The following is a 26094-nucleotide window of genomic DNA, read 5'->3' on the forward strand; positions in this document are numbered from 1 at the left end:
TGAACCCACATGTACAAAAATATTATAGCAGCTCTTTTTGTGGTGTCAAAGAACTAGAAATTGAAAGGATATCCATCAGTTGGGGAATGACTGAACAAGTTGTAGTATATGAATGTAGTGGAATTCTGTTGTTCCATAAGAACTGAGGAAAAGGTGGATTTCAGAAAAACCTGGACTTACATGAACTGATGCTGAGTGAAGTGAGTAGAATAGGAGAACACTGTACACAGCAACAGCAACATTGTGTGATGACCAACTTTGATAGACTTAGCTCTTCTCAGTAATGTAATGATCTTAGACAATTCCAAAAGACTCATGATGGAAAATGCTATTCATATCCAGAGAAAGAACTATGAAGTCTGCATGAAAATCAAAGCATACTATTTTCTCTTTTTCCTTTTTCATGGTTTTTCACTTTTGTTCTGATTTTTCTTTCATAATATGACTAACTTGGAAATATGTTTAATATGATTATACATGTATGACCTATATCAGATTGCATGCTGTCTTGGAGAGAGGGAGGGGGAAAAATTTAGAACTCACAATCTTATAAAAGTGATTGTTGAAAATTAAAAATATATAAATAATTTTTTTTAAAAAAAAGATATTTCTCTTTCTCTTGGAGTTGGTTTTCCTTTAGTTCTCTCTCCTTGAAGAGGTGGAAGGGTTGGGCTAGAAACTCTTCCTGGAAGGAAGGTTGATCAGCCATTTGCCTAATTATGTCCTTCTCATAATACTATCTTCCTCCCACTTCACTAGATACACTTAGACTCTCCAGAGAAGTTAGTCCATTACTTGTGCAGAAGCTGAAAAGAAGGTAAGAGCCCTTGAAGGCACACCTGGCAACTAGAAGACATTTGGCAGAAGGTAGGGAACAACCACTCAATACTTAGTGGGTCTCACTGGGAGGGTATATGTGGCAGCACATTGAGTTAGAGGTACCAGGGTCACAAAAGTCCATGAATTGTATGTATAGACACAGAGGACTCAGTCACCTATGTACTCCCCTGCACTTGCTGTTTGCTGTCTGTTTCTTTGAGATTCTTGTCCTACTCACTGTCCTGCCAAACTCCTGGGTGTACCTAGGAAATACTATTTTTCCTCCTCTCTTCTAGAAGCACTAGGATAGCAATGAGGGTCCTGGATTCATAGAATGTTAAAGGTGGAAAGGACCTTAGGCATAGTCTAATTTCATAGATGAATCAACAAGGTCAGAGAGACCATAAAATCAGAGGATTTAAAGCTGGGACACTAGAGATTAAGATTATCTAGCCCAGCCCCCTCATTTTACAGAAAAGGAAACTGAGGTCCAGAGAGGTAAATTTTATGAGGGTAACAAAGCTAGTTAGTGGCAAAACCTGGAGAAGAATTCATCTTTCTTGACTAATTGACCAGTATGCCTTGTACCATAATCCCTTGGGAGTAAAGGAAGAAATTTGAACTATTGCAAAGAAAGAAGCAGGTTAAGGTCTTGAAATGTTCCCCAGGAAAGTCAAGGCTCTCTAGATTTGTTGGAATCAAGTACTTCCTCATTCTTACATCCAACCAAACTCTTCCAAAGCAGCCCAAGTCTTCATGACCTCACAGGAAAATCCTAGGATAGCTCTAACATTAAATCCTTAAGTCTATGTCTCCTGACACCCCCCAGAATTCCCATTTCAACAGCAGAAGCTTTTGCCCAGCCCAGGAGCAATCAACGTGGGAAGAGGTGGCTACTATTTTATATACTTGTGAGTGCCATCTTGTTTCCAAATGGTAAAGTTCCATCACTGCAGTTCTAATTAGGCCATGCCACAGAAGAGACAAAACATATTTGGCCCATATTTGGGATCCACTGTTTGATGTTGGGAGATTATTAAAGATGACCCTAAGGGAGCAGATGTAAGAGTCCAAACAAACGCAACTGAGGCAGGATTCTCTCTTGACTTAATTGTCTCCAGACTTTTCCCAATAGATGACAGACCTGCACTTCCCATTCTAAACTCTTCAATTTATTTCAGTGGTTGATGTTGTTTTTGTTTCTACTTATGACATACAACCTCTCTGTACCAAAATAGCGTACTATTTTACAGAAATATAACAGGAGTTTTGGAGTCCTTCAGGATAAGGAGAGCCACATTCAGCAATCAGCACCAAAAAAAATGTACAATAGGACTCTGATCTTTATTTCTCATTTAGATACTGAGTAATTTGATTATAACTCAATAAGATATTAGTTTCTTCTCAGCAACAAAGCCCCAGATCAGATAAGCACTACCAATCAGCACCCAAAAAAATGCACAGTAGGACCCTGATCTTTAAATCTCATTTAGATATTGAGTAACAGATAATTAGTTTCTTCTCAGCCCCAAAGCCCCAGATTGAACACATACATTCTGATTCCTAGAGCAGGATGTACTGACCCAAAGCAGATCCCCTGTGCTCACTGGGGTCTACTTGAACTTCAGTGATGCTTTAGAAATGGACTTTTGACACTTCAAACTCAAAAGATCCAGAATCATCTTCATCCAACCCTGGTTAAATTTGTAAAGTAAGCAGCATTAGTCCTGATAACTCTCGCCTCCTCTTTCTCTGATATCTCATTTCCTTTCATGAATTCCCATGAATCCTTCTTCCCCAGTTACCCAGTTCTTTTGTGCTGCCATGGTCTTTCCCAAGGAAAACAGTTATTAAATTAATTCATACTAAGTTATTGGGGTCTTTAATTTAGAGATTCAACTATTTGTCTTCCCTCAAAAATTTTCATTTTAATATAGTGTGTCAGGGAAAAAGCAATTATCAAAACAAACAAATCACTGGTCACTTACTGAGAATCATACTATGACCGCCTCAAGCTCTTCTCACTTTTTCAAATTCTTTTCTTTCGTTGGGTCTCAACACTTAGGTATCATCTTTGCCTAATCTCTCTCTTTCTAGACACTCATCACTCCCCAATTTCTGTCATTCCTTCTTCCAAAATATCTCATATTTGTCCCTCTCTTTCCATGCCTGTGTTCCATTCTCATTTCCTTCACCTAAATTATTGAAAGTGACTAATTGTTTTGCTGATTTCATTCTCCCCCCTTTCAACCAATCTGTCAGCTGTTACCAAAAGAATCTTCTTTAAAAATTACTTCTATAAGATTTCTCCCCCCATCAAGGACCAGAAGCATCTCCCTATTACCTTTTAAGTCCAAATTCCTCACCTTGACCTTGAAATCCCTCCAAAATCTGACTCTACCTTACTTTATCATCCACAGCTCTGAACCAGCCAAGTTTGTCTCCTTCCTGCTCTCCTTTTACCCCTCAAACTTATTGAGTCTCACTTTATGCCTTGGCTCATGCTAGTCCCCCTGTCTAAAATACTCAACCTTCTCCATCTATTTAAATTCTCCCCATCCTTCTAATCCAGCCCAAGGGTCCTTCTCTTCCACATAAAGTCTTCACCAACTATCTTAGCCCATGGTGATCCCTCCCCTACTCTGAATTCCTTTAGTCTATACTATATGATTCTGTACTTGATTGATTATATACTGACTCTCATAATTCTCTGAGCTATTTTTTTAAATCTATGTGTCTCTTCTGACCAGCCAAATTTCAAACTTCTCCAAAGCTTGAGACCATCTGGTAGGTGGGGCTGGGGAATTAGGACAACTGCTCATCTGTGAAATGTGTGTCAAGATGTCTCCCCAACTAATCACATGGGTCTCCTCTGTGGATAAAAAGACAAAAGGTGTTAAAGACCTTCAGGTCTTCTTGACTCTTAAATTCAGCATATGCCTACTCAACCACCTAAATGCCTAGATGATCAGAGAATATCTTGATCAGTTCAATGTGTATTAAAGACTATGGGTATGGGGATGAGGAAGCACCTGTTTCTGAAAGATCTAGATGGCCTTGACTGTCCTGGGGAACATTTCAAGTGCCTAATGTACAGTCTTACATCAGCCGAAGAAATTAAGAATGTTTAACCCAAATAAGGGAAGACTTAGGGTGAACATGGAAGCTACTTTCAAATATTTGAAGGTTATAAGCAGAAGCAGAATTAGGCTTATTCTGTTTAATCCCAAAGGATAGAACTAAGAAAGAAGAAAGGTTGCAGGGAGACAGATGTGAAGGTTTGATGTAAAGAAAAGCTTTTCATAACAATTAGAATTATGCAAAAGTAGATGGAAGGAAATTGTTTCTCCACTCACAAGAGATCTTCAAACAACAGTTGGGTGATTATTTGTCAGGAATACTACTACAAAGGACATTCATGTTCAGTCATAGGTTAGACTAGATGGGTCTCTTCCCATCCGAAATTCTCTTAAAAAAAAACACTAATTGAAATGTGTACTTGTATGTTTATGCACAAGTTCACACTTTGACCAGGGCTAGCTGTTGTTGTGTTCATCCTTCATTGTCAAAGAAGGCCATGCCATCAGAGAAATGATGACATGACTTGCACTTGACTTTGTTTGGAGTGAGGAAGGGCTGTGCAGGTCACCAGCCTCACTTCTCCTCCAGAGCCATCTGAATCCAGTGACCAGATATTCATCAGGATGACTGGAGATGACCCAGGATGGAATAGGAGACCTTGGCCCCTTTAGGCCAAGGTCTATTCAGAAACTCACTTAGGGTGAGGTAATGCCCATTCAGTGAATAGGCCTCTTTAAGAAGTAGCCAGAGGATGACCCCTTTAGTGAAGCATAGATAAAAAGATGTCAGGCTGGGAGGGAAACAGAAACAGTGACTATTGATAATCACTCTTAAACTAGGAAGGCCCAGAAGAGCCCTTAGGCAGGGACCCAGTGTCCTCCAATCCAATGTATGAACTTCAGAGTGCAGTAGGTTAAAGGTTTTGAGAAAAGAAAGGAAGGAAAGGGAGAGGAGAGGAGAGGAGAGGAGAGGAGAGGAGAGGAGAGGAGAGGAGAGGAATCTAGCCAGTAAAACCCAAGTCAACTGGGCATCTTCTGGCCATTCAAATTTACCCTCCTTTGGAGAGGAGAAGGAAAGAGAGGGAGAGACAGACAGGAGAGGAAGAGCTGAGTTACCCAGCTAGCTGGGTCCCCATTGAGGCACTACTCACAGACATTGTGTTCGTCCTTTGTTGATGAACAAAATCGTGCCATCAGAGAAATGATGACATGACTCGCACTTGACTTTGTTTTGAGTGGGGGAGGGCTGTGCAAGGTCACCAGCCTCACTTCTCCTCCAGAGCCATCTGAATTCAGTGATCAGATATTCATCAGGATGACTGGAAATAACCCAGAATGCACTGGGAGACATTGGTCCCTTTAGGCCAAGGTCTATGCAGGTGTAAGTCATGTCACCATTTCTCTGATGTCATGGTCTTCGGCAACGAAGGACAAACACAATCCTGTGAACAGATGCAGCTGACTGAATGGGGACCCAGCTAGCTGGGTAACTGAGTTCTTCCTCTCCTGTCTGTCTCCCCCTCTCTTTCCTTCTCCTCTCCAAAGGAAGGTAAATTTGGATGGCCAGAAGATGCCCAGTTGACTTGGGTTTTACTGGCTAGTTTCCTTTCCTTTCCTTTCCTTCCTTTCTTTTCCTACCAGGGCCAGCACTAGATGTAAGAAGCTATGAAGCTTAAGAAATACCTACACAGTCTGATTTTGGCTTCCCACTACAAGTCACTGACTGAGGCAGCTAGGTGGTACAGTGGATAGAGCAGTAAGCCTGAAGACACCCGCTCCCTGAACTCAAATCCAACCTCAGACACTTACTAGTTATATGGCTCTGGGTAAGTCACTTAACCCTGTTTGCCTTGGTTCCTCATCTGTAAAATGAGATGGAGAAGGAAATGGCAAATCACTCCAGTATCTTTGCAGAGAAAACCCCAAGCAGGGTCACAAAGAGTTGGACACAACTGAACAACAGCATGCAGAAGCAAACAAACACAGTAGCATAGTGTTTGATACACCCATTAACACAAGGTCCTGCCTATTAAAAAAAATAGCTCCCCCACCATTAAGCCATGGTACCACCCTCCCCTCCTTTCCAACCAGCAATTCATGCCAGGAAAGTTACTCCCCTGGGTTACATAACAAAAGAGGATCCTCAGCCCATAATTAGATAAACAAAGCCATGTTAATATGATAATAAGAGAACACTAAAAAGATTTTCTCTTCTGGGAATTAACCAGGAGTCATCAGCTGTATATTTCCTTTGGAAAGAGGGCAGAGCATTTGTCAGTCTCTTGTCCAGAACCCAACATGGGTTGGTAGAAACATAGAATGCAAGGTACAGGAGAAGATTTTTCTACTTCACAAGAACCTAAAGAAGTAGAATTATATAGTAGATTGGGAAAAGTATAACTTAAAGAATATGGCATAGTAATGAGTAGGAGACACTTTGCTGTCATCAATAGCAGTCTCAAAAGCTCATTAGCTTTTTTTTTTGAAAATGCTACATGAAAGTAGGGGGGAAGGAGATAAGGAGGGATGATAGGAGGGAGGGTAAATGGGAGGAGGGGGTTATCAGAAGCAAACACTTTAGAGGAGGGACAGGGTCAAAGAAGAGAATAGAATAAATGGGGGGGGCAGGATAGGATGGGGGGAAATACAGTTAGTCTTCCACAACATGACAGTTATGGAGACGCATGTATAACCTATATCAAATTGCTTAACTTCTCAATGAGGATGGCTGGGGAGAGAGGAAGGGAGAGAATGTGAAATTCATAGTTTTAAAAATGAATGCTAAAAATTGTTTTCACATACAACTGGGAAATAAGATATATAGACAATGGGGTATAGAAATTTAACTTGCCCTACAGGAAAATAGAAGGGAAGGGGATAAGAGGGGAGGTATTATAGAAGGAAGGGTAGATTGGGAGAAGGGGTAATCAGAATGCATGTGTCATTTTGGGGTGGAGGAGGGGAGAGATGGGGAGAAAATTTGGAATTCAAAATCGTGTGGAAGTGAATGTTGAAAACTAAAAATTAATTAATAAATGAAAAAAAAACCATTAACGCAGATGGGGAAAGATCTGAAAAAAAGAAAGGCTTGGGAACTTCACAACTTTTACTTCATCCAAAATAAGGTAAACATAGAGGCATAACAGGATATAAACAGCATCATCAGGGGTCCAACTATAGGCAGGCTCCCTATTACATCCATGTCTATAGATCAGCCATGACCATTTCCCTTTGCTTCTTCTTCCCCTTTTAACATGTTGTTACCATTGCTAGTAATTATGACCAGGCTTTACCCAGCCTTGGTCAAAAGCTTTGTCAGTGCAGAGTCAGATACCATGGTACCTGACAACATGAGTTGATATGGATAAAAGCAGACAAGAGACAGCAGCTCCCTGAGGTAACAACTTTGGCCTCAGTACTGTTGGTTTTTCTAACCTTCTCTATGTTCCTTCCATCACTTTCCTTTGTATCATCTACCCAACTGGGTTGTAGACTTAATGCTTCCAAATTGCTTTCTTCATGCCTCATTGATAATGAACCTAATTATTAGTAATTCATCCCTGTGGTTTAATAAGTACAGTAAAAATTACTCCACCCAGTTATTGGAGGATGAAACCATATTGGTATTGCACATACCCGGTTATTCTTGTGGTGGAAGCCACTTGGTATGAGGGGAGGTGGAAGAGAAGGAGGAAGAAAAGTGAGGAAGCATCCCTAAAGCCCAATTATAGGGCAGAAGCTCTGTACATTATAGGCAAGAGAGGGCCTAGGCAAAGTCAAGAGCTGAAGCTGCCCTGGAATCTCAAGATCAGTCATTTCGTGACCACATCATTCAGAAGTGTGGGTGTGGAGCTTTATCACCACCACCTCCAAACTAAACAATGCACATTCTGAGATGAATAAACTAAAGGCAATGCTAAATACTATAAGAAAATACTTTGGATTGAGAAATGCCCATGAGGTAAATCAAAGGAAGAGAAAGACCCTACAAAAATTTCAAATAAAACTTTGGAGAAAAAAATATATCCTAGCCAAAAGGAATATAAGAGTACAGATGGTGGAAATCTTCACATAAGAAATGAATGTCCTGAAAACTAGAACGGGCCAAAGAGAAAACGATGGTTTAATGAGACAATAAGAGATGCTAACACAACTTTTCTTAATTTAAATGGAAAAATATAGAAGAAATATAATATCAAAAACAACTGACCTGGAAAACAGGTCAAAGAGAGATAATCTAAGAATTATCAGATTATCTGAAAATCGTGTAAAAAAAAAAAAAAGCTTGATACTATATTTAAAGTCATTTTAAAATAAAACCATCTCAAGCTCCTAGAACCAGGAGGCAAAGTAAAAATAGAAAGAATGTAATGGTCACCTACTGAAAGAAACCCCAAAATTAACATTTCTGCTAATGGCATAGCTAAAACCCAGATCTTCTAGGTCAATGGAAGAAATATAAGAATTCAAAAATAAAGCATACCAAGGGGCCAGAGTAAGGTCCATACAAGACATGGCAACAACCAATAAAAAGAAGAAAAGAACTTGGAATATGATCATTCAAAAAGCTGACAATCAAGAATAATCTATCCAGCAAAACTAATTAAAATCCTATAGGGAGAAAATGGACCTTTAATAAAATAGATTTCCAAGTATTCCTGATGGAAAGGCCAGAATTGAGTAGACATTTTGAAATGGAAGCACAGGAACCTAAAGAAATATATAAAGGTACAAACATTAATTTCATTGGAAGGGTAAACATTGGGATTATTTGTCTTTGTGCTAATAGCTAAGAAACAAACATTTGCTCAGAACCTTAATATCTTTAAGGGTCTTAGAAAAGGGTAAATATAACAGAGTGGTTTCCTGGGTGGCTTCATTATGCTTTGATGACATCAGGAGAAATCAAAACTGGGAAGGATATGGGACTATAACAGGGAAGAAAGGTGAAGGACTGTGTGGGAGATCACTATTGCATAATAGAGATAAAAAAGATAAAGTATATTTAAACATGGAGGAAGGTGGTAAAACAAGTAGCCCATAAATCTCATCATCTGAATCAGAAAAAAGAAGATTGAACACAGTTTCAAACATCCATACAGATACATACACAAACATACATACAGCTATCTTGGTTAATACATTAGATTCATAATGGAAATAGAATGGGACAGAGAAAAGGAAGTATTAAAAAGGGATTTAAGACAGAGGACAGGATAGGTAAGATAATAAGCAAAAGAAGTCAAATCTTGAAGAAACATAAAGGGGTAATTAAAAGAGATTATAAAGAGGGGGAAAGGCATAAGAAAACAGAACAGAAGGAAATTAGCAATCAATTGTAACAGTGAATGAGATAAACTCACCTATAAAGTGGAAGTGAACAGCAAAATGGATTAGAAAATAGAATCCAACCATCTGTTGTTAATAGGAAATATACTTGAAATATAAGATTAACAGAGTCCAAATGAAGGGCTGGAGCAAAATTCTTATATTTAAAGAAAATTAATCAAATTGGAAGAAGAAATAGTAAAATTATAATAGTGAAGATTTCAATGTGCTCCCTTTCAAACATAGATAAATCTAATCAAAAAGTAAAAAAGAAAGATGTTAAGCACCTGAATAGAACTCTAGGGGAAAAAAAGAGATGATAAACTTCTGGTGATTACTGACAGGGAACTGAAAGTAATTTACATGCCTGTCTGTTGTGTGTGACACCTTTTCAAAAACTGACCTTGTATTAGGGCATAAAGACTTCACTAAAATATGTAGAAAAATAGAAACGCTTAACATATTTATCAAAATTGATAAAAATTATATTAAATAAAGAGCCCTTGAAGAACAAATTTTAAAGTGATAGGGGTCTAAATAACATAATTCTAAGGAACTAGATGTGGTGGTCAAAATACAAATTGTAGAAACAACAGACAATTTCATCTCAAAAAATGACAATAATGAATCAATACAACAAAACTTATAGGATGCAGCTAAATCAGTTCTTAGAGGAAAATTCATATCATTCTCATCAACAAAAGAAAAAAACTTAAAATCAATGAATTGCTTATACAACTAAAAAAACTTGCAAGAAAGTAGAAATTATGAAATTTCAAGAAGAGATTAATAAAATTGAAATAAAAACACTGAATTGATAAACAAAAGTAGGAGGTAGTGAGTTTTTTAGTAAATAGATAAACTGATTTTCAAGCAGAGAGAGGAACACCAAATTGTTCATATCAAAAATGAAAAAGGAGAATTCACAATTGAAGAAAAAATAAAGGAGACTATTGGAAATTGCTTGCTAACGAACTAATTTACAAACAAACAAAACTAATAGCTTACAGGAAATGAATGAATATTTACAAAACATAAAATGCCCATATTTGCCAAAAGAAAAATACACTATTTAATTAATCTGAAATCAGAAAAGAAATGGAGCAAGCCATAAAGGAACAACCAAAGAATAAAACTTCATGTCCAGATGGATTTATAAATGAATTCTATTAAACAATCAATTCTAACAGTATATAAAATGCTTGCAATCTCTTTCTATGATACAAATATGGTCTTGATACCAAAAACAGGAAAAGACAAAATAGATAAAGAAACCTATATAAAGAAACATTGATACAAAAATTTTAACTAAAATATGAGTAAGATAGCTGCAATAATATATTAGAAATATTATATACTATGACTAGATTGGATTTATACCAGGAATATTGAGATAGTTTGATATAGGGAAGATTATAAATATCATAAATCATGTTAATAATATAAATAATAGAAACCACATGATTTTCTCCATCAATACTGAAAAATATTTTGATGAAATACAGTTAGTACCCATTTCTGTTGAAATGCTAGAAAACATAGGAATAAATGGTCCTTTCTTTAATATGGTAAATGTTATCTACTTAAAATCGCGAACAAATTAATACATGTAACAAGAACAAGAGTAAAGTGAGGATATTAGTCATCCCCAATATTATTTAACATAATCCTAGAAATAATTAATAGATAATATTTATATAACACTTTAAAGTTTGCAAAGCACTTAATGAATACTCATTTTATCTTCACCATAACACTACGAGAAAGGCACTACTGTTATCCCTATTTTACATATGGGGAAGCTGAGGCAGGTAGTAGTTAAATAACTTATGTAGGGTCAGGTATTAATAAGAGTTTGAGACAGGATTTGAACTCAGATCTTCCTGACTCTAGGGCTACTATTCTATCTACTGTGCCACCTAATTGCCCACAGAAACAGAAGTGTTGGTTATAATAAGTCAAGAAAGACAAATTAACCAAATAAGTATAGGGACAGAAGAAAAAAATTTTTGTGTATAATATGATAGTTTACTTAGAAAACCCTACGAAGTCAACCAAAACATTATTAAAACAATTAATAAATTCAGCAGAGTTACAGAATATAAAATAAATCCATATAAATCATCAGTATTTGTATATATTACCAACAAAATGCTAAGATGACCTAGAAAGAGAAATTTAATTCCAAATAACTACAAAAAGCATAAAATATTTAAGTTTACCAGCTAGGTAGTACAGCGGATAGACCTGAAATCAAGAAGTCTTGATTCAAATCTGACCTTAGACGCTTACTGGTTGTAGGATCCTAGGCAAGTCACTTAACCACTAATTCAGTTTTCTCATCTTTAAAATGGGGATAACAGAAACACTACCTCCCAGAACTGTTGTGATGATCAGATGAGATAATAATTATAAAGCACTTAGCACAATGTCCAGTGCATAGTAAGTGCTACATAAATGTTAGCTATTATAATTGTTTTTACCAAGAGACATGCAGGAACTAATTATATGAATGCAACTACAAATCATTCTTTGTGGAAATAACAGATCTACATAACTGGAGAAATATTATTATGAGCAGTTTGAACAATTTTAATGAAAATGACAATGTTACCTTAATTAATTTTCTTATTCAGTGCCATCACAATCATAGTATCAAACTGCTATTTTGTAGAGTTAAGAAAAAATTCATGTTGGAGAACAAAAGAATCTCAAAGCTAATAATGAAAAAAATTAAGTGGGAAGGAAGAGAGTCTCTTAGGACCAGATTTGCAATTATACTACGAAGCAGTAATAATTAAAATTATTTGATAATGGTTTGAAAAAAAGGTCAATCCATGAAACAGATTAGGAATACAATACGCAAAAACAAGGGCAGCTAGGCAGTGCTATGGATAGAGCACTGAGCCTGGAGTCAGGAAGACTCATCTTCCTGAGTTCAAACCTGGCCTCAGATGCTTAATAGCTATGTGACCCTGGGCAACACACTTTGCCACTCTTTGAGTGTTTAATAGAATTCATTTATAAATCCATCTGGATATGAAATTTTATTTTTTGATAGTTCCTTTATGGCTTGTTCCATTTCTTTTTCTGATTTTCGATGATTTAAATAGTGTATTTTTCTTTTTGCAAATATGGACATTTTATGTTTTGTAAAGTCACTTTTAAGTTTACCTCATTTTCCTCATCTGTAAAATGAGCTAGAGAAAGAAACGGCAAACCACTCCAGTATCTTTGACAAGAAAACCCCAAATGGGGTCACAGAGAGTCTGAAACAACTCAATGAGAATAATAACATCAAGCCCCAGCACAACCTTTGACTTGGGCTATCGCTGCTACAAACACTCTGTGACTAAGTAAAAAAATAAATAAAATTTTAAAAAAGAGAAGAAAGGAAAAATTATATAATCTCTGTCTTCAAGGAACTTACTACTTTCTGAGGGAAAAGGGGAAATGAGACATCTACAGATGATTAAAGGTGGAATGTGATGGGAGGGAAGGGGGAAGTCTCAATAAAGTATTCTAATAAATATAAGGAGGGAGAGAATTAGGAGACAGTACAAGCTTTCAAAGGAACCTTATTTGTTCTTTAACATTTTATCTCTGCTTCCATTAGGTATTAAGATGGCGACTTCAGCTAACCACCCAGTAGCATCTTGTGCTGCAGAAATGGACTTTGATCTTGATCTTAATTCTATCAGCATTGTGGACCTAGATCTAAGAGATGACACCCTTTATTTAATAAGTAAGCATTCCTACACATCTGTACAAATCTAAATAGCAGGACAGACCCACAGCTATCAGTAAATAATTTAGATAAATAAGAATGCTTGTTGTAAGTATCTTTAATATTCAAGATCTTGGGCTTGTCAGTTTGGCACCTAAGAGGTTATCAAGTCCAACTTCCTCATTTTACAGATTAGGAAATTGAAGTTCATAAAGATTAATTGATTTACCTGATGTCACATAGCTAGAAAGTGACTGAGATGGAATCTGAACCCAGATCTTCCTAACGCCAACGCTTCCTCCACTTTACCACATGATCTTGTACTACTCATCTTGCAGGCTTGCTGTGAAAAAAAGTGATTTATAAACCTTCAGAGCTATGGGAAGTGATTCATCATCATCCATAATCATCATCATCATCATCCTCATTGTCATCTTAAAGGCAGCATGATGTATAGTTGATAGAGATCTGGCTTTTGAGTCGTGAAGACCTCAGTTCAACTCTGGCACATACATTTTATCAGCGTTCTAGGAAATAATTTGTAGAAAGGGTCCTGACCTTCACTGATGAATGGTATTTATTTACCTGGGAGCTCCCAATACCAATGAAATTACAGGTCCAGTACCTATCCTATCATCATCTCATGTAGAGTATTCTTATTTTACCAGTGATTCTCATTGGATTATAGAAGATATATTCTACTTGAAAAAATCTAGGCCTAGAAGCTAAGTAAAATATTTATCATAAGACCCAGGAATTGATCCTGATTCACAGCAATAAATGACAAACTGGTAGACCAACATTATTATACAATATTCACATTTCAAAAATTGTGAGAGGCACTATTTCTTGGGAAACTGGTGACATACTCTGAAGTTTTTGGCCTAGAATTCTCATAAGTGACTTTCTGTTAAATGAAGGCTACCTGTTTATAAAACACTTTGGCAATTTAAAAGGTATCATTTTGTATTACCCCAGACTCTGAGAATCAGCTTCCATATAAGTTTCTATGGACAGGTTTTCATTCCCCATCATTCCCTCCCTCCCTCCACCATGGAAGTATCTCCATTTAAGGAGTAAAATCAGTTAAATATCTAAAGACAGTTCCTCTGACCTGAGGAAAACCTGAAAGCTGGAATTTACAAAACTTGGATTAAAATTTCACATTCCAGTTTTCTAAGATGTCGGACCTAAGTGGGATCCTTTTAGTTCTCTAGAAAAGGTTTCCTAAATGAGAGTATCTAGCTATAGAAGCTATGGGAAATGATGGGGGGAAAGGGAGAGGGGTAAGGTGAAAGAAAGAAAGAGCTAAGAAATGAAAATGTGCTTCTTTTGTTGCAAGAATTTAATGGAATGTTTTCTCTTTCTTTTCCCTTTAGCTGAAGAGGCAGGTAAAGGATGATTATTTTTCTACTATTCTATCTAAACTGGGGGAGTTGCTTGGCAGCATAGAGTCACATGCCTTTGCCAAATACTTAGAGCTGAAACATATTGTCTGTACTTGGAGCAGATCTGGTTTGGGAAGCTGGATTCCTTCCCCGAAAAGGGTGTGGACCACATGCATTCAGTGTCACTCCCTTTGGGACCACTGATGCAAAAGATAAGAAGTGGTCAACAAACATGTGCCAGGTACTGTGCTAAGCACCAAGGATACATACAAACTAAGAAGAAAAAAACAGTGTCCATCCTTAAGGAACTCACAATCTAATCAGCAGAAAACATGCAAATAATTATGTATAAACAAGATTACACACACACGCACACACACACGCACACACACACACACACACACACACACACACACACACACACACACACACACACACATATATATATATATATATATATATATACACATATGTATATCCGATAAACTGGAGATATTTACAGAGGGAAGACCTTAACATTAAGGGAGACTAGGAAATGCTTCTGGTAGAAAGTGGTCATTTAGAAGAGACTTGAAAGGGAAAGGGGAGTCAGGAGGCAGAGCAAGGATGGAGAGAGAAGAATGTAGCAAAGTGTTCACCATTGCTCTGGAAACACTCTGGCTCCCAGAATCTACCTCATGTGAGGTGAAGGCATACTTTTAGGTTGAGCTTCATCCAGGCAGAAAGTCATGGTTCTCAGGAGTACACAGGAAAATGAAGTGGAGGATTTAGAGATAGGTCTTTGGAGCCAACACAGGGTTAACAAAGAGAAATACCTAAAGAGAGAAGAACAGACTGTCCCTAAATTTTCCGGGAAAATGATTTAGAGAAGTGAAACCTTATTTCTGCTTGGCTCTTTAACCAGTAAATTCCTGTAAGAGAGGCAAATACATAGCAGATAGCCCTTTTGGAAGGAGGGAATGAAGCCCTGTTTTCTCCCCTAGTCCCTTAATGCTATTAAATGTCAATCGTTTCTCAGCTTTCTTAAGTATTTTTTCCACAATATAACTCATGATCAAAGTCCCAAAATTTGTTTACTTACACAAACAGCCCTCAAATCATTCTCCCTTTAGTTTGTTTTGCCTTTACTCAAAGGTTCCTCTAAAACCTCAAAATAAAACTCAGAAAATACTTCGTGTCTAATTTTTAAAGATCTAGATTAAAAGGTCTCTAGTTCCCATATAAGCATTAAAAGTAGTAACACATATCAGGCATAGGACAACTTTTATTTCACACCAGAAAATGCAAAAATAATATATATGTGTATATATAAAGGATTCATGATAGCCCACATACAATGGCTCCTTCCTTCTCCAATGAGACCCACATTCTCTCGGGGATGTGGAGTCTCCCAGATTCATAGTACTGCCTGTACCTTAGACATTTTTTGAAAGAAAAATAAACCTGAAGTTGTTAGAGAGACAACTCCCCAATATTCCAGTGAGTCTCACTTTCTACTTCAGTGATAAATGTAGTCCTCCAAGTTTACAACAAAATAAAGCCTGGATTTCCCCCAGTTGTAAAACAAACTTGGAATTTCTAGATAGTCCTCTTTCCACCGGACCTGCACTGTCCTAATAATTCATAGTAACTGAAAACAATCATTTGCTCTCCCATATCATGTTTCAGTTCCGTAGCTCAGGCCTTTCTAGGTAAAGGGCTATCGGAACAATCCCTATCTTCTAACAAGGCTAGTGCTGCCTAGGAACTCTCTCTTCTCTCTCTGCAAGGCTATGGTTTAGTAATACACTCCATTTGGCCAAGTAGTATCCTGGGGCTACCTTGTTGAAAATATGTGCAAGTATGATGTTCTCTTCCATTGTCTCTCTAGTTTTGTGTTCAAGAACTGTTACTAGATCAGCATTTCCCTGCCTGCTGTCATTTCCTATAATTATTAAGCCAAGAGGCTGTTGTCTCTGAAGCTGGGGAGAGGGGTTCAAGAAATAAACCCCTGAGAAGATTTACTAGAATGCAAGTGCTCCCACTGGGACCAAAGTTGGTTCTCAAATCTCTAATGCACTCAATTCTCTCTGGACCTCTCCAAAAAGGAAAAATATCCAAAAGTCAAACTCTGCAATAAGAAATGGCTATAACCCACAATAGTCTGAAGTGACCAATTCATCCCTAAGTATTGATCACTAATAATTTATGAGTTAGGAGTGAATCTATGCCTTTCATAGAAAGAGGAATCAAAGCCCCAAATAAAGGGACACCTCTCAGTAAGCTCATTATGTTGATCAAGAAATTTCCCTGATTAGCAACTTACACTCTCAATTTAATTCAACAAGCCTTTAATAAATACTCAGTGCAAAAGACTAAATTTAAAATAGCACCTGCTATTTATTTTAGGAACTTACACTCTGGAGAACTAAAATCTAAGAGAGGTTTGCTAGTAGATATGAAAATCTCCCACTTCTAAGTATGTACTTAATGTATGTTTGTTTAACACAGTCAAACCAGAATTCAGCAAACTTTGGAAGCGTTGTGCCATCTTACGAAACGTGAAGGGCAGAGTTCTTGTAATAGTCAAAGACGGGAAAATGGCTGTGTTTGAGGAGATGTCTGATTCGGAGATTGTAGGTATGTTTTGGATTTTTTTGTTTGGTTGGTTGGTTGGTTGTTTTTTGAACCACCATTATAGAAATATGAGAATTATAGAACTGGAAAAGACCTTAGAGATGGTTTTTCTCATTTTCTGGAGGAAAAACCTTCCTTGAAAAACAGTCACGAGAGTCAAAAAGAGTAAGTGATTACCCAAAGTCAAAGAACATGTTAAGTGGATCTTAAAACCTAGCTATCTATCCTGACTGTTGGATAAGTGATCTCTGCATCATATCACTGCTGCCCTTAACTCTCTGTTCCATGCTGTCATTTACCTTCCCAGCCCTTGCTAGCCTCAAACCTAAAAAGGAAGGGAAAGGAGTAGGTTTAGCTCATCTCCACTAATAACAGACTACAAGGGGCAAGGGGCATCTATTCTCTGGTTGTTGATGTAGGTTTTGAATGTTGAGCACACCGTAAGGGAGTTTATTTGAGAATTCAGAGCTGGCACATATAAATCAGTCCTTACCTGTTGTGAAGAATAAACAATGTAACTTCAGGAAAAAAAATCAATATAATTGGGAATGACTTCTAAATGAATCTCTAGTTCCTAGATAGCACTGGGTTGAAAAAGTCTTCCAACTCATTAGACGATTTTGTTGGGGATAGATGCTAAGCTTTCTAAATTGTTGTTTCCAGGATGTGACTTTATCCAAATCTCAAAGAGAGCTTATTGATTTCAACAAGCCACACAAAAATCAACATTTTGATCGTCCCTTCTGTGACTATCCCTTAAAGACAATTCTTAAAAACTAAAAAGCTGTGAAAGATTCTTCTGAATAGAACTCTAATTTACAAATGTCTGTCCTCAGCCAATGCACCTCGGACTCAGTTTATAATACAGCATTATAAAGAGACCATGCCGAAAGGGTTAGCTGTAGCCATCTCTGTGAAGACTGAGAAAAAAACTTATACACTGTGCTGCAAGGATAAAAAACTTCATTTTAAGGTAAGAATGAGCTGCTTGTTTTCAGTTTCACTTCTAGGAAAACTTTAGGAATAATAACTTGTTTCAAAGTCTGAATCCAATCTCCAGAGGAGGAAGAATAAAGGGAGAGAACTATAAGAGCAGAGGGTCATCTACAGCTGCCTAAATCAATGAGCAGCATCAGATCACAGCACAGGTCTGGGCCCAGCACTTGTTGCAAAATCTACACCATCCAGATAATTAGCCAACATACATATCATGAAATAGGATGTCTAAGAGCTGGCTGGGACCCTAGAGGTCATCTCATCTAGCATCCCAAACCCCCAGTTTATTTTACAGAAAAAAACTGAAACCCAGAGTGGAGTGAAATGACTTTGCCAAGGTAGACAATAGAATTGGAACCCAGTTCTTCCAATTCCACATCTAGAGTTTTTGTCATTACACCACTGCCAGGGCTGATCAGTTCACAAAGCCCTCAGCAATGTGTCATTCCCAGATAGACCTCAAACATTTGCCTCACATAGTTGGTAGATAGTACCCACATCCATAAAGGAGACATATGCCTTTCTCACTCAGGAAACTCATAAACATAGACTATGACACTTTCCAGAATGAATATCCATGCAACCTTTTCTCCATCCATTGTGTGCTCCAAATATCAATCAACCTAGGAGCATTTATTAAGCACTAACTATGTACTAGACACAATGATAGTCAGTGGAGATACAAAAACAAAAGTAAAATATTGTTTAGCCTATATTTTATACATTATATATGTCCAGTATAAGTATACAAAAATAGATACAAAGTGTAGGATTGGGAGAAGTGTACTTGGGACTGAGGGAATAAGTAAAGGTTGAGCTGAGACATAAAAGAAACTAGAGATTCTAAGAAAAGGTTTGAGGGAGGTGAAGAGAAAGTGGGGAAGTGCATTCCATGCATGGGATATATCCCAAATATCAGAGCAAAGACATAGATATTGCCCTCAGTTAAAGATAGTTAAAGCAACTCTGCCCAAGGAGGGAAAATCACTTAAAGTGTCTCAGAGTCAAATAGAAAATTTTTTTGTTTTGTTTTGTTTTTTTCAATGGCCCCTGTTTTAGGTTATGAAATCCATTTGGAATGAGCTTAGCTGATGGTTTCTTCCAGTTCAAATATTCTATATGGCAAATGAAGCTGCGTGTGATTTTCTTTCCCCATTCAATATTTTGATCCAGAACAAATTAGCCTAAGTGAATACCAAAGCAGAAAGAAAAGCAATAGCTGACTTTGTGTAGACCTTATAGCTTACAAAGTATTTTATCTCCCTTGGTCCTCTGGAAAGTTCTGTGAGGTAGGAAATGCAAGAAAACACAGAATCTGACTTTTTAGAGCTAGAATGGACCTTAGAACTCAACTAGTCTAACTCCTCATTTTGCAGATGAAGAAGATAAAGCCAAGGGGTTTAATGATTCCCCTAAGGTCACATAGATGTGAAATGGGAGACTAGACCTTGTTCTTTCTTGTTGAGTTTTTTCAGTCATGTCTGACTCTTCATGACTCCATTGTGGGTTTCCCTTGCAAAGATACTGGAATGGTTTGTCATTTCCTTCTCCAGCTCATTTTACAGATGAGGAAACTGAGGCAAACGGGGGTAAGTGACTTGCCCTGGGTCACACAGCTATTAAGTGTCTGAGGCTGCATTTGAACTCACAATTCTTCATGACTCCAGGGCCTGAATTCTTTTGACTGTGCCACCTGGCTGCTTATGGGCTCCCCTCAATCCCAGTTCAGTCTAGCTTCTGCTCATCCCATTGCATTTCACAGAAGAACAACTTAAAGGAGGTGCTTGGAAGAAGAAGGAGAAATGCCTTTGTACTGATGGAGAGATCCATATGTTGATTGTATGTGTGCATGGTACTACAAAGTAAGGAAACTGATATCAACAAGTCAGGCAAAAATTCATTTGTTTTTACCTTATAGTGAATCCCAGGTAAAGACTTCCAGCTTAGGGGTAGAGCCAGGTTGGCTGTTTGCTATTACTGCTTTCCTTTCTAGATGCTCACCATCTACCTGTTTAATGATCTGGTATAGAATTTTTCCTGGAACTGACAGATTTGAGTTGGGGGAGAGGAAAAGGAAGAAATTACTATTAAGTGGAGAGGGCTGTTGTATCAGGAAGCACCCCAACATACACAGGAGAACCTCCTATCACAGGTTCTTAGATCTGCATTCATAAAAGGAAAGGCAACTTTTGAGGGGTTAACAATCATTTTAATCAAGCATATGTATCATTCTTTTAACCAAGCACATATATCATTCACCTAGTTCATGGGAGTCAACACCCTGAACTTCAAAGAAAATACAGAGAAATCAAAGATCAACATACATGGCTTCCTCTACTTGGCCATCAAAGACGGGTCCAACTGTCTGACCAGTTACCAGAGAAGAAAGCACCGACTTCTGGGTTTTCCAACCCAGGGGGCTCCTTAGCAGCTTCCCAGAGTCCTCATCTGGCCAAACAAACACTTCCAATCAATAAGCCACAAATAAAACTCGCAACTCAGAAACTTCATACACTTTTTAGAGCCAGAGGGTATCATATTCTTTGAGCACCAGTGCCTCATTTACAAAAGGCATGAATCTTCCTACAAATCTTCCCAGGCTCAACAATGGGAGGGAAAGATCCTCCTTAATCACATTATTCAGAGGCACTTTTAGTAAAACAAAAACAGCAAAAGTTCCTACTTTTCTTGCCCTTACAAGTGTTTGTGTGGTGTGGCATGTCTGTGTGTGATGTGTGGTATATTTGTGTGTGGGGGTGTCCATCCACACAAAAGCACACATGTACATTTGTAAATAAGGTTTCCTAAGGTTCAGTGCTAAGCCTGAAGTGCTCAGCATAAGAGTCATGGAATCGAAAAAGTGAGTGGCTTGCTTAGACAAATTGTTGCCTCCAAGGTCAAGACCATATTAATTTGTTAAACATTAAGAAATGATATAGAATCTCCCAAAGTGTTTAGGAGTGATATAAATTTTCTCTCACCTAGCCAATTACTAACATGGTGGTACATAACCAGAAGTGACTTGATCATGAGCATCTAGGCCATAAAATCTGTGCCTGGGTAGGGGCTAGGAAGCAGTAGGGGCTACTTGGATTATCCTCCAGCCCCTACTGATGGAGGAGCAATCTGAAGGAACTACTGCCTTCCTGGAGTGCTGTCTGCTTGGCAGCAGATGAAGTTTCCTCTAAGTGGGAGAGGAGAGACAACGAATGTCCCAGAAGTGTAATAAAGGGAACAAATACACAGAGGATGGAGTTACATGACATCATGGAGGTAACTCATGTTGATGGAGACTTTCCTCCCCATATTTTAGCAGAAGTCTCTGGCCCAGTGTGGGATCTATGCAAAGACTATCCTTACGTAGGCTCTTTATAGCCCATCATAATAACATCTGGAATGTTTTCTTTTCTTTTCTTTTTTCTTTCTCCATAGGAAGGCACTGCCTCAGACAAAATTGATGGCAAAGATCAGGATATTTTATTCTATCAAGAGAGAATCCCAGGCCATAATGACAAGATGCAATTTGAATCTTTTTTGTACCCAGGATACTATTTGGCATGTAAGCAGGAAAAGAAGAGAATTTTTAAACTGATTTTAAAGAAAGGGAACCAAGATGAAGAAGGGTCTACAAAATTCATTGTCCATTATGAATCTGGGAAAACAGACTCATAGAATGATAGTTTTAAATCGTGTATCTTAAGAATAACAGTATTTCAATGGGGTCCTAAACTGCAAAAAAAACTAAGTAAAGATATACTCATAGACTGATTATTTAATCAACACTTATGGGAAAATTGGGTATAGAAAAACTACTTTTAGGTCTCTAAGTTCAAAAAACTACGTTAGATTTAATTTAAAATACTAGTAGTAACAGAGAAAGAAGGTAGCTTTCAATTTATGATTCTCTCATATATAATATTATTGTAAAATATAAATATAAAAAATGGAATTATTGCTTATAAATCCAATGTAACCAATAACCCAAGTCTGGATTACAAATGAGTCAGAGAATTATCCCAAGTGCATTCCTTGAGAGGGCAATGTTCCACATGAAAGGATATAGTGAGTTACCAAGATTGGCTGAAGCAGATTCTTTGCTATAGAGCTTACTAATCAGAGTTTCTATCAACAACAACAATGGTATTTAGGATATTTTTATCTGGTTCATGGATACTTATGGTCAAAGAATGCATTGTCTTCTGACTAACATCATTAAAATGAGCCTCTCCATAATTAGCTGAGCTAAACTTCAGAGTGTAGATACATATTGTCTCCAAGACCATCTTTCTAGCCTGGTAGAATCTGCCAGAATTTATACTATGCCAGCATTGCCTTGGGAAGCTCATTATCGCCTCTACACTATACTGAGGTATCAGAGCAGTAGCTCAGAGATAGAGATAGAGAAATATAGAGAGATAGATTATTGAAATAGAGATATAGAGACAGAATAGAGATAGAAATAGAGATATGTAACTTCATGGTTTACAAAAAGCAATCACTTCACAACAACTCTGTGAGTCAGGTAGCACAAAGCTTTATTATTGCTACATACTTTTAAAAAAGGTAAAATGAAGCCTCACAAAGGTTAAGAAGCTTTCCAGAAATCCACAGCTAATAAGTGTCTGTGCTAAGACTTACAAAATCAGGGCATATGACAACAACTCCCATGTTCTTTCCACTCTAACATCTTGCTCCTCCCAAAGCATCAGATTCCAGCATATGCTTCAGTATGTACTTTAGTTCCCCCAAGGTATAGTGAGCCAAAATCAGTTACATAACAATTGCAAACACGACTTCCTTTTAGATTTGCCCAGCAATGACAAAAATATCTAGGGATTATCTTTTGGGGGACTTCCTGATGCATTACATCAAAGGCTCAGCCAAAGCCTTGCAAAGCTTGAGAACACACCCCAGGTCCCTGCCAGTTTCATAACTAGAACAGTTTGACCCTTCTCTCACTGCCTTCACTATTTTGGCTTCAATCCCTGAATTCCATCCTTAGTTTCCTGTTCCAATCTCAATCTAGTTCTCATTTGTGAACTAAACTCCAAACTAACTGATTTAAATGGATATTTTATTTAGAATGTAAGGGTAAAGTTATATAAGGGTACAACATATGGTAGGTACTAACAAAATTACCTTTCCAGGGACAGTCTCTCACATTTCACTGTTAATTACTCAGTTGCTCTCCAAAAAAGATTTCTTGCTCTATTTGGTTTCCCTAGATATGTCGGTCCAACCTGATGTTTCATGGCATTAGAAATGCCCTAATATCTGGCCTGAAGTCTACTATGTGTATCCACATTTTCTTATGGTCAACCCCAAATGGCATCTGTCCTTTTCAGGACTCAATCCATTGGACTTGGCTCTGTTCAACTTCTGACTCTCCGGGTTTAAGTCATGTGTAAATTTATAACCAGTGCTACTACTCTTTCTTCAATTAGGAAATTTTCATAGTGGTAATAGTTTGATCTGGTTACTCCTCTTTCAACACTATAATAAATTTCAAGGGAATTGAAAAAGTGTTTTTATTAAAGTTTAAAAGAAATGGAGTGATATACTTTTTTCCCCACTGTGAAATGGAGATAAAATCTGAACAATTAAAGCATCAGAAATGAGGAGAGATGAGGTTAATTATAGTTTAATTATATAAAAACCAAAATCTTTCAAACCACAGGAAATAACAAAACTAAGATAAAAAGATAATATCCATGATAAATATGATGGATAAATGTTTGCTTCCACATTTTATAAGTAATACGATATAAGCCTATGAGGGTAGCACCAAGTCTCCAATGGGCAAAAATAGTCAAAGGATTTAAAAATACAATTCACCAAAGGGGGAAACATAAATAACAAAATGATCAAATGTTAAAATGAATTCAAATTAAAATAAGAAAGATCAATAATGTTTTGTCCTTTCTATTTTCACACTAAATTAATAAAAAGAGAAAAGAAAGAGTGAATGAGGAAAGGGGGAGAGGGAGGGAGGGGGAGAGAGAGAGAGAAAGAGAGAGAGAGGGAGCATATAAAGTCCATTATTGACAGTGTGAGGAAGCAGGTACTCTCAAATACCACTGGTGCAAACGCACATAAGGGCAATCATTTTGGAGAACTATCAGTCAAGTCACAATAAAAGTAAACAGTCTGATCTTATCATTTGATCTTATCCATTAATAGGAATGTATTCCAGGAAAACTATTCAAAATACAAAACAACTTGTTTGTACAGAGATGTCTTAGTATACTGCATTTACACTAGCAAAAAAAAAATTGCCTAGATATCTAAAATTTGGGAGGAAGAGGGTAGGCTAGAGTATATTAATGAAATTGAGCATCGTGTTGGTGTTAAGAAGTACAAACATGAAGTATATAAAGAATAGGGAGAAGTCTATGTAAAATCATACAAAATGAAAGAACTCAAAATGAAGTGTGTGTATATACATATATATATACATATATGTATTTGCTTATAGCTATGTATGATTGCAATTAAAAGGACCAGAAGTTGTAAAGTGTTGTGCTTTGTTGTTGTTGTTGTTGATGTTTTATTTTTACTAAAAATTTGGTTCAATATTCAATCAGCAAAAGTCTCTCCCTCAACATACATACACCCCCAAATCAGTAAATTCTTTTGAAAATTAACATGTGATAGATGAAAAGAGACATAGATAAGAAAAACCAAATTGAGTAGAAATTTTTCATCATTTGACAATAAAGATTGTCTCCAGAAGGCAATTGTTAAAATCCACCTAGCTACCTAGAAGGAATCTTTAACCCCCTTTTTGTTAGACTTTGGAAATAAATATTTTTAAGTATATTTAGTGATCCCTCATGATGATGAAGCAGAACCCCACTCTAAAGCAATGGACAGGATGTAGGACAAGTACAAGTCAAAAAAAATTGATGGTAATCCAGCAATTCAGGAAATAGAAAAAGATTAACACCTGAAAAGTCAAACTGGATTTTCATGGTTCTTGTTAACACAGCTCTTGGGATTACAAAGCATTGGGGATGGAAGAGTTGAGTGGAAGGGGATTGAATTTCTCAGAGGTCACAGTTGACTTTTTCTTCACTGTTGCTTATTGAAGGTAAGAATTTCAGGGGGGAGGAGCCAAGATGGCAGAGTAGAAAGATACACATATGCTAGCTCTGAACCCACAGTCCATAAAATATCTGTAAAGAAGAACTCCCAACAAATTCTGGAGCAGCAGAAGCCACAGAACAACGGAGCAGATGAGATTTCTGTTCCAGAGAGCCCTGAAAACAGACACCAAAGGTCCATCGACACTAGACCCAGAGCGGAGCCCAGCCCTGCCTGCCTTGGCCCTGTGGCACTGAGAGGAGCAGATCCGAGCAGGCTTCAGGGATGGAATCTCCAGTGGCCACGTAGGTCCTTCCACCCACAGGCGCTGGGGGTGAGTGAGAGAGTCTCTTTGGCTCGCTGGGAGGGGAGCTGGGTGTCTCCATGACTCAGGCCCCCTCAGGAGGCAGCAGTGGAGGCAGCAGTGGACAAGGGCTCCCAAAGCAGGTTGGAGCCTGGATCCATTGTTGAAGGTCTCTACATAAACCCCCTGAGGGAACTGAGCCCCATGTGGTGGCCCTGCCCCCACCCAAGGCCCTGAGGCTGGGAAGCAGCATTTGAACCTCAGGCCCCAAACCCTGGCTGGGTGGATCTGGAGGCAAGGTGGGAGTGGAGAGGACACTCAGAAGTCAAGTCACTGGCTGGGAAAATGCCCAGAAAAGGGGAAAAAAATAAGACCATAGAAAGTTACTTTCTTGGTGAACAGATATCTCCTCCCTTCCTTTCAGATGAGGAATAACAAGGCTTACCATCAGGGAAAGACACAGAAGTCAAGGCTTCTGTATCCCAAATATCCAGAATAAATATTCCATGGGCTCAGGCCATGGAAGAGCTCAAAAAGGATTTTGAAAATCAAGTAAGAGAGGTGGAGGAAAAACTGGGAAGAGAAATGAGAGAGATGCAAAAAAAGCGTGAAAAGCAGGTCAACACCTTGCTAAAGGAGATCCAAAAAAATGCTAAAGAAAATAACACCTTGAAAAATAGGCTAATTCAATTGGAAAAAGAGCTTCAAAAAGCCAATGAGGAGAAGAATGTTTTAAAAAGCAGAATTAGCCAA

General features: G+C 37.7%; 1 protein-coding gene across 1 annotated transcript; it reads left to right on the forward strand.

Annotated features, from left to right (window-relative positions):
* The first annotated feature begins 760 nt into the window (after positions 1 to 760).
* On the forward strand, positions 761 to 24462 carry LOC140505271 (interleukin-18-like). Its single transcript, XM_072611095.1, has 6 exons — positions 761 to 867; positions 12844 to 12972; positions 14334 to 14345; positions 16833 to 16961; positions 17795 to 17931; positions 21387 to 24462. Exons 2-6 carry the CDS (start codon positions 12852 to 12854, stop codon positions 21624 to 21626), a joined length of 639 nt encoding a protein of 212 aa, XP_072467196.1. The 5' UTR covers positions 761 to 867; positions 12844 to 12851; the 3' UTR covers positions 21627 to 24462.
* The last annotated feature ends 1632 nt before the right edge of the window (positions 24463 to 26094 follow it).

The sequence above is a fragment of the Notamacropus eugenii genome, chromosome 5 (genome assembly GCF_028372415.1).
Source record: "Notamacropus eugenii isolate mMacEug1 chromosome 5, mMacEug1.pri_v2, whole genome shotgun sequence".
Classification (NCBI taxonomy): Eukaryota; Metazoa; Chordata; class Mammalia; order Diprotodontia; family Macropodidae; genus Notamacropus; species Notamacropus eugenii.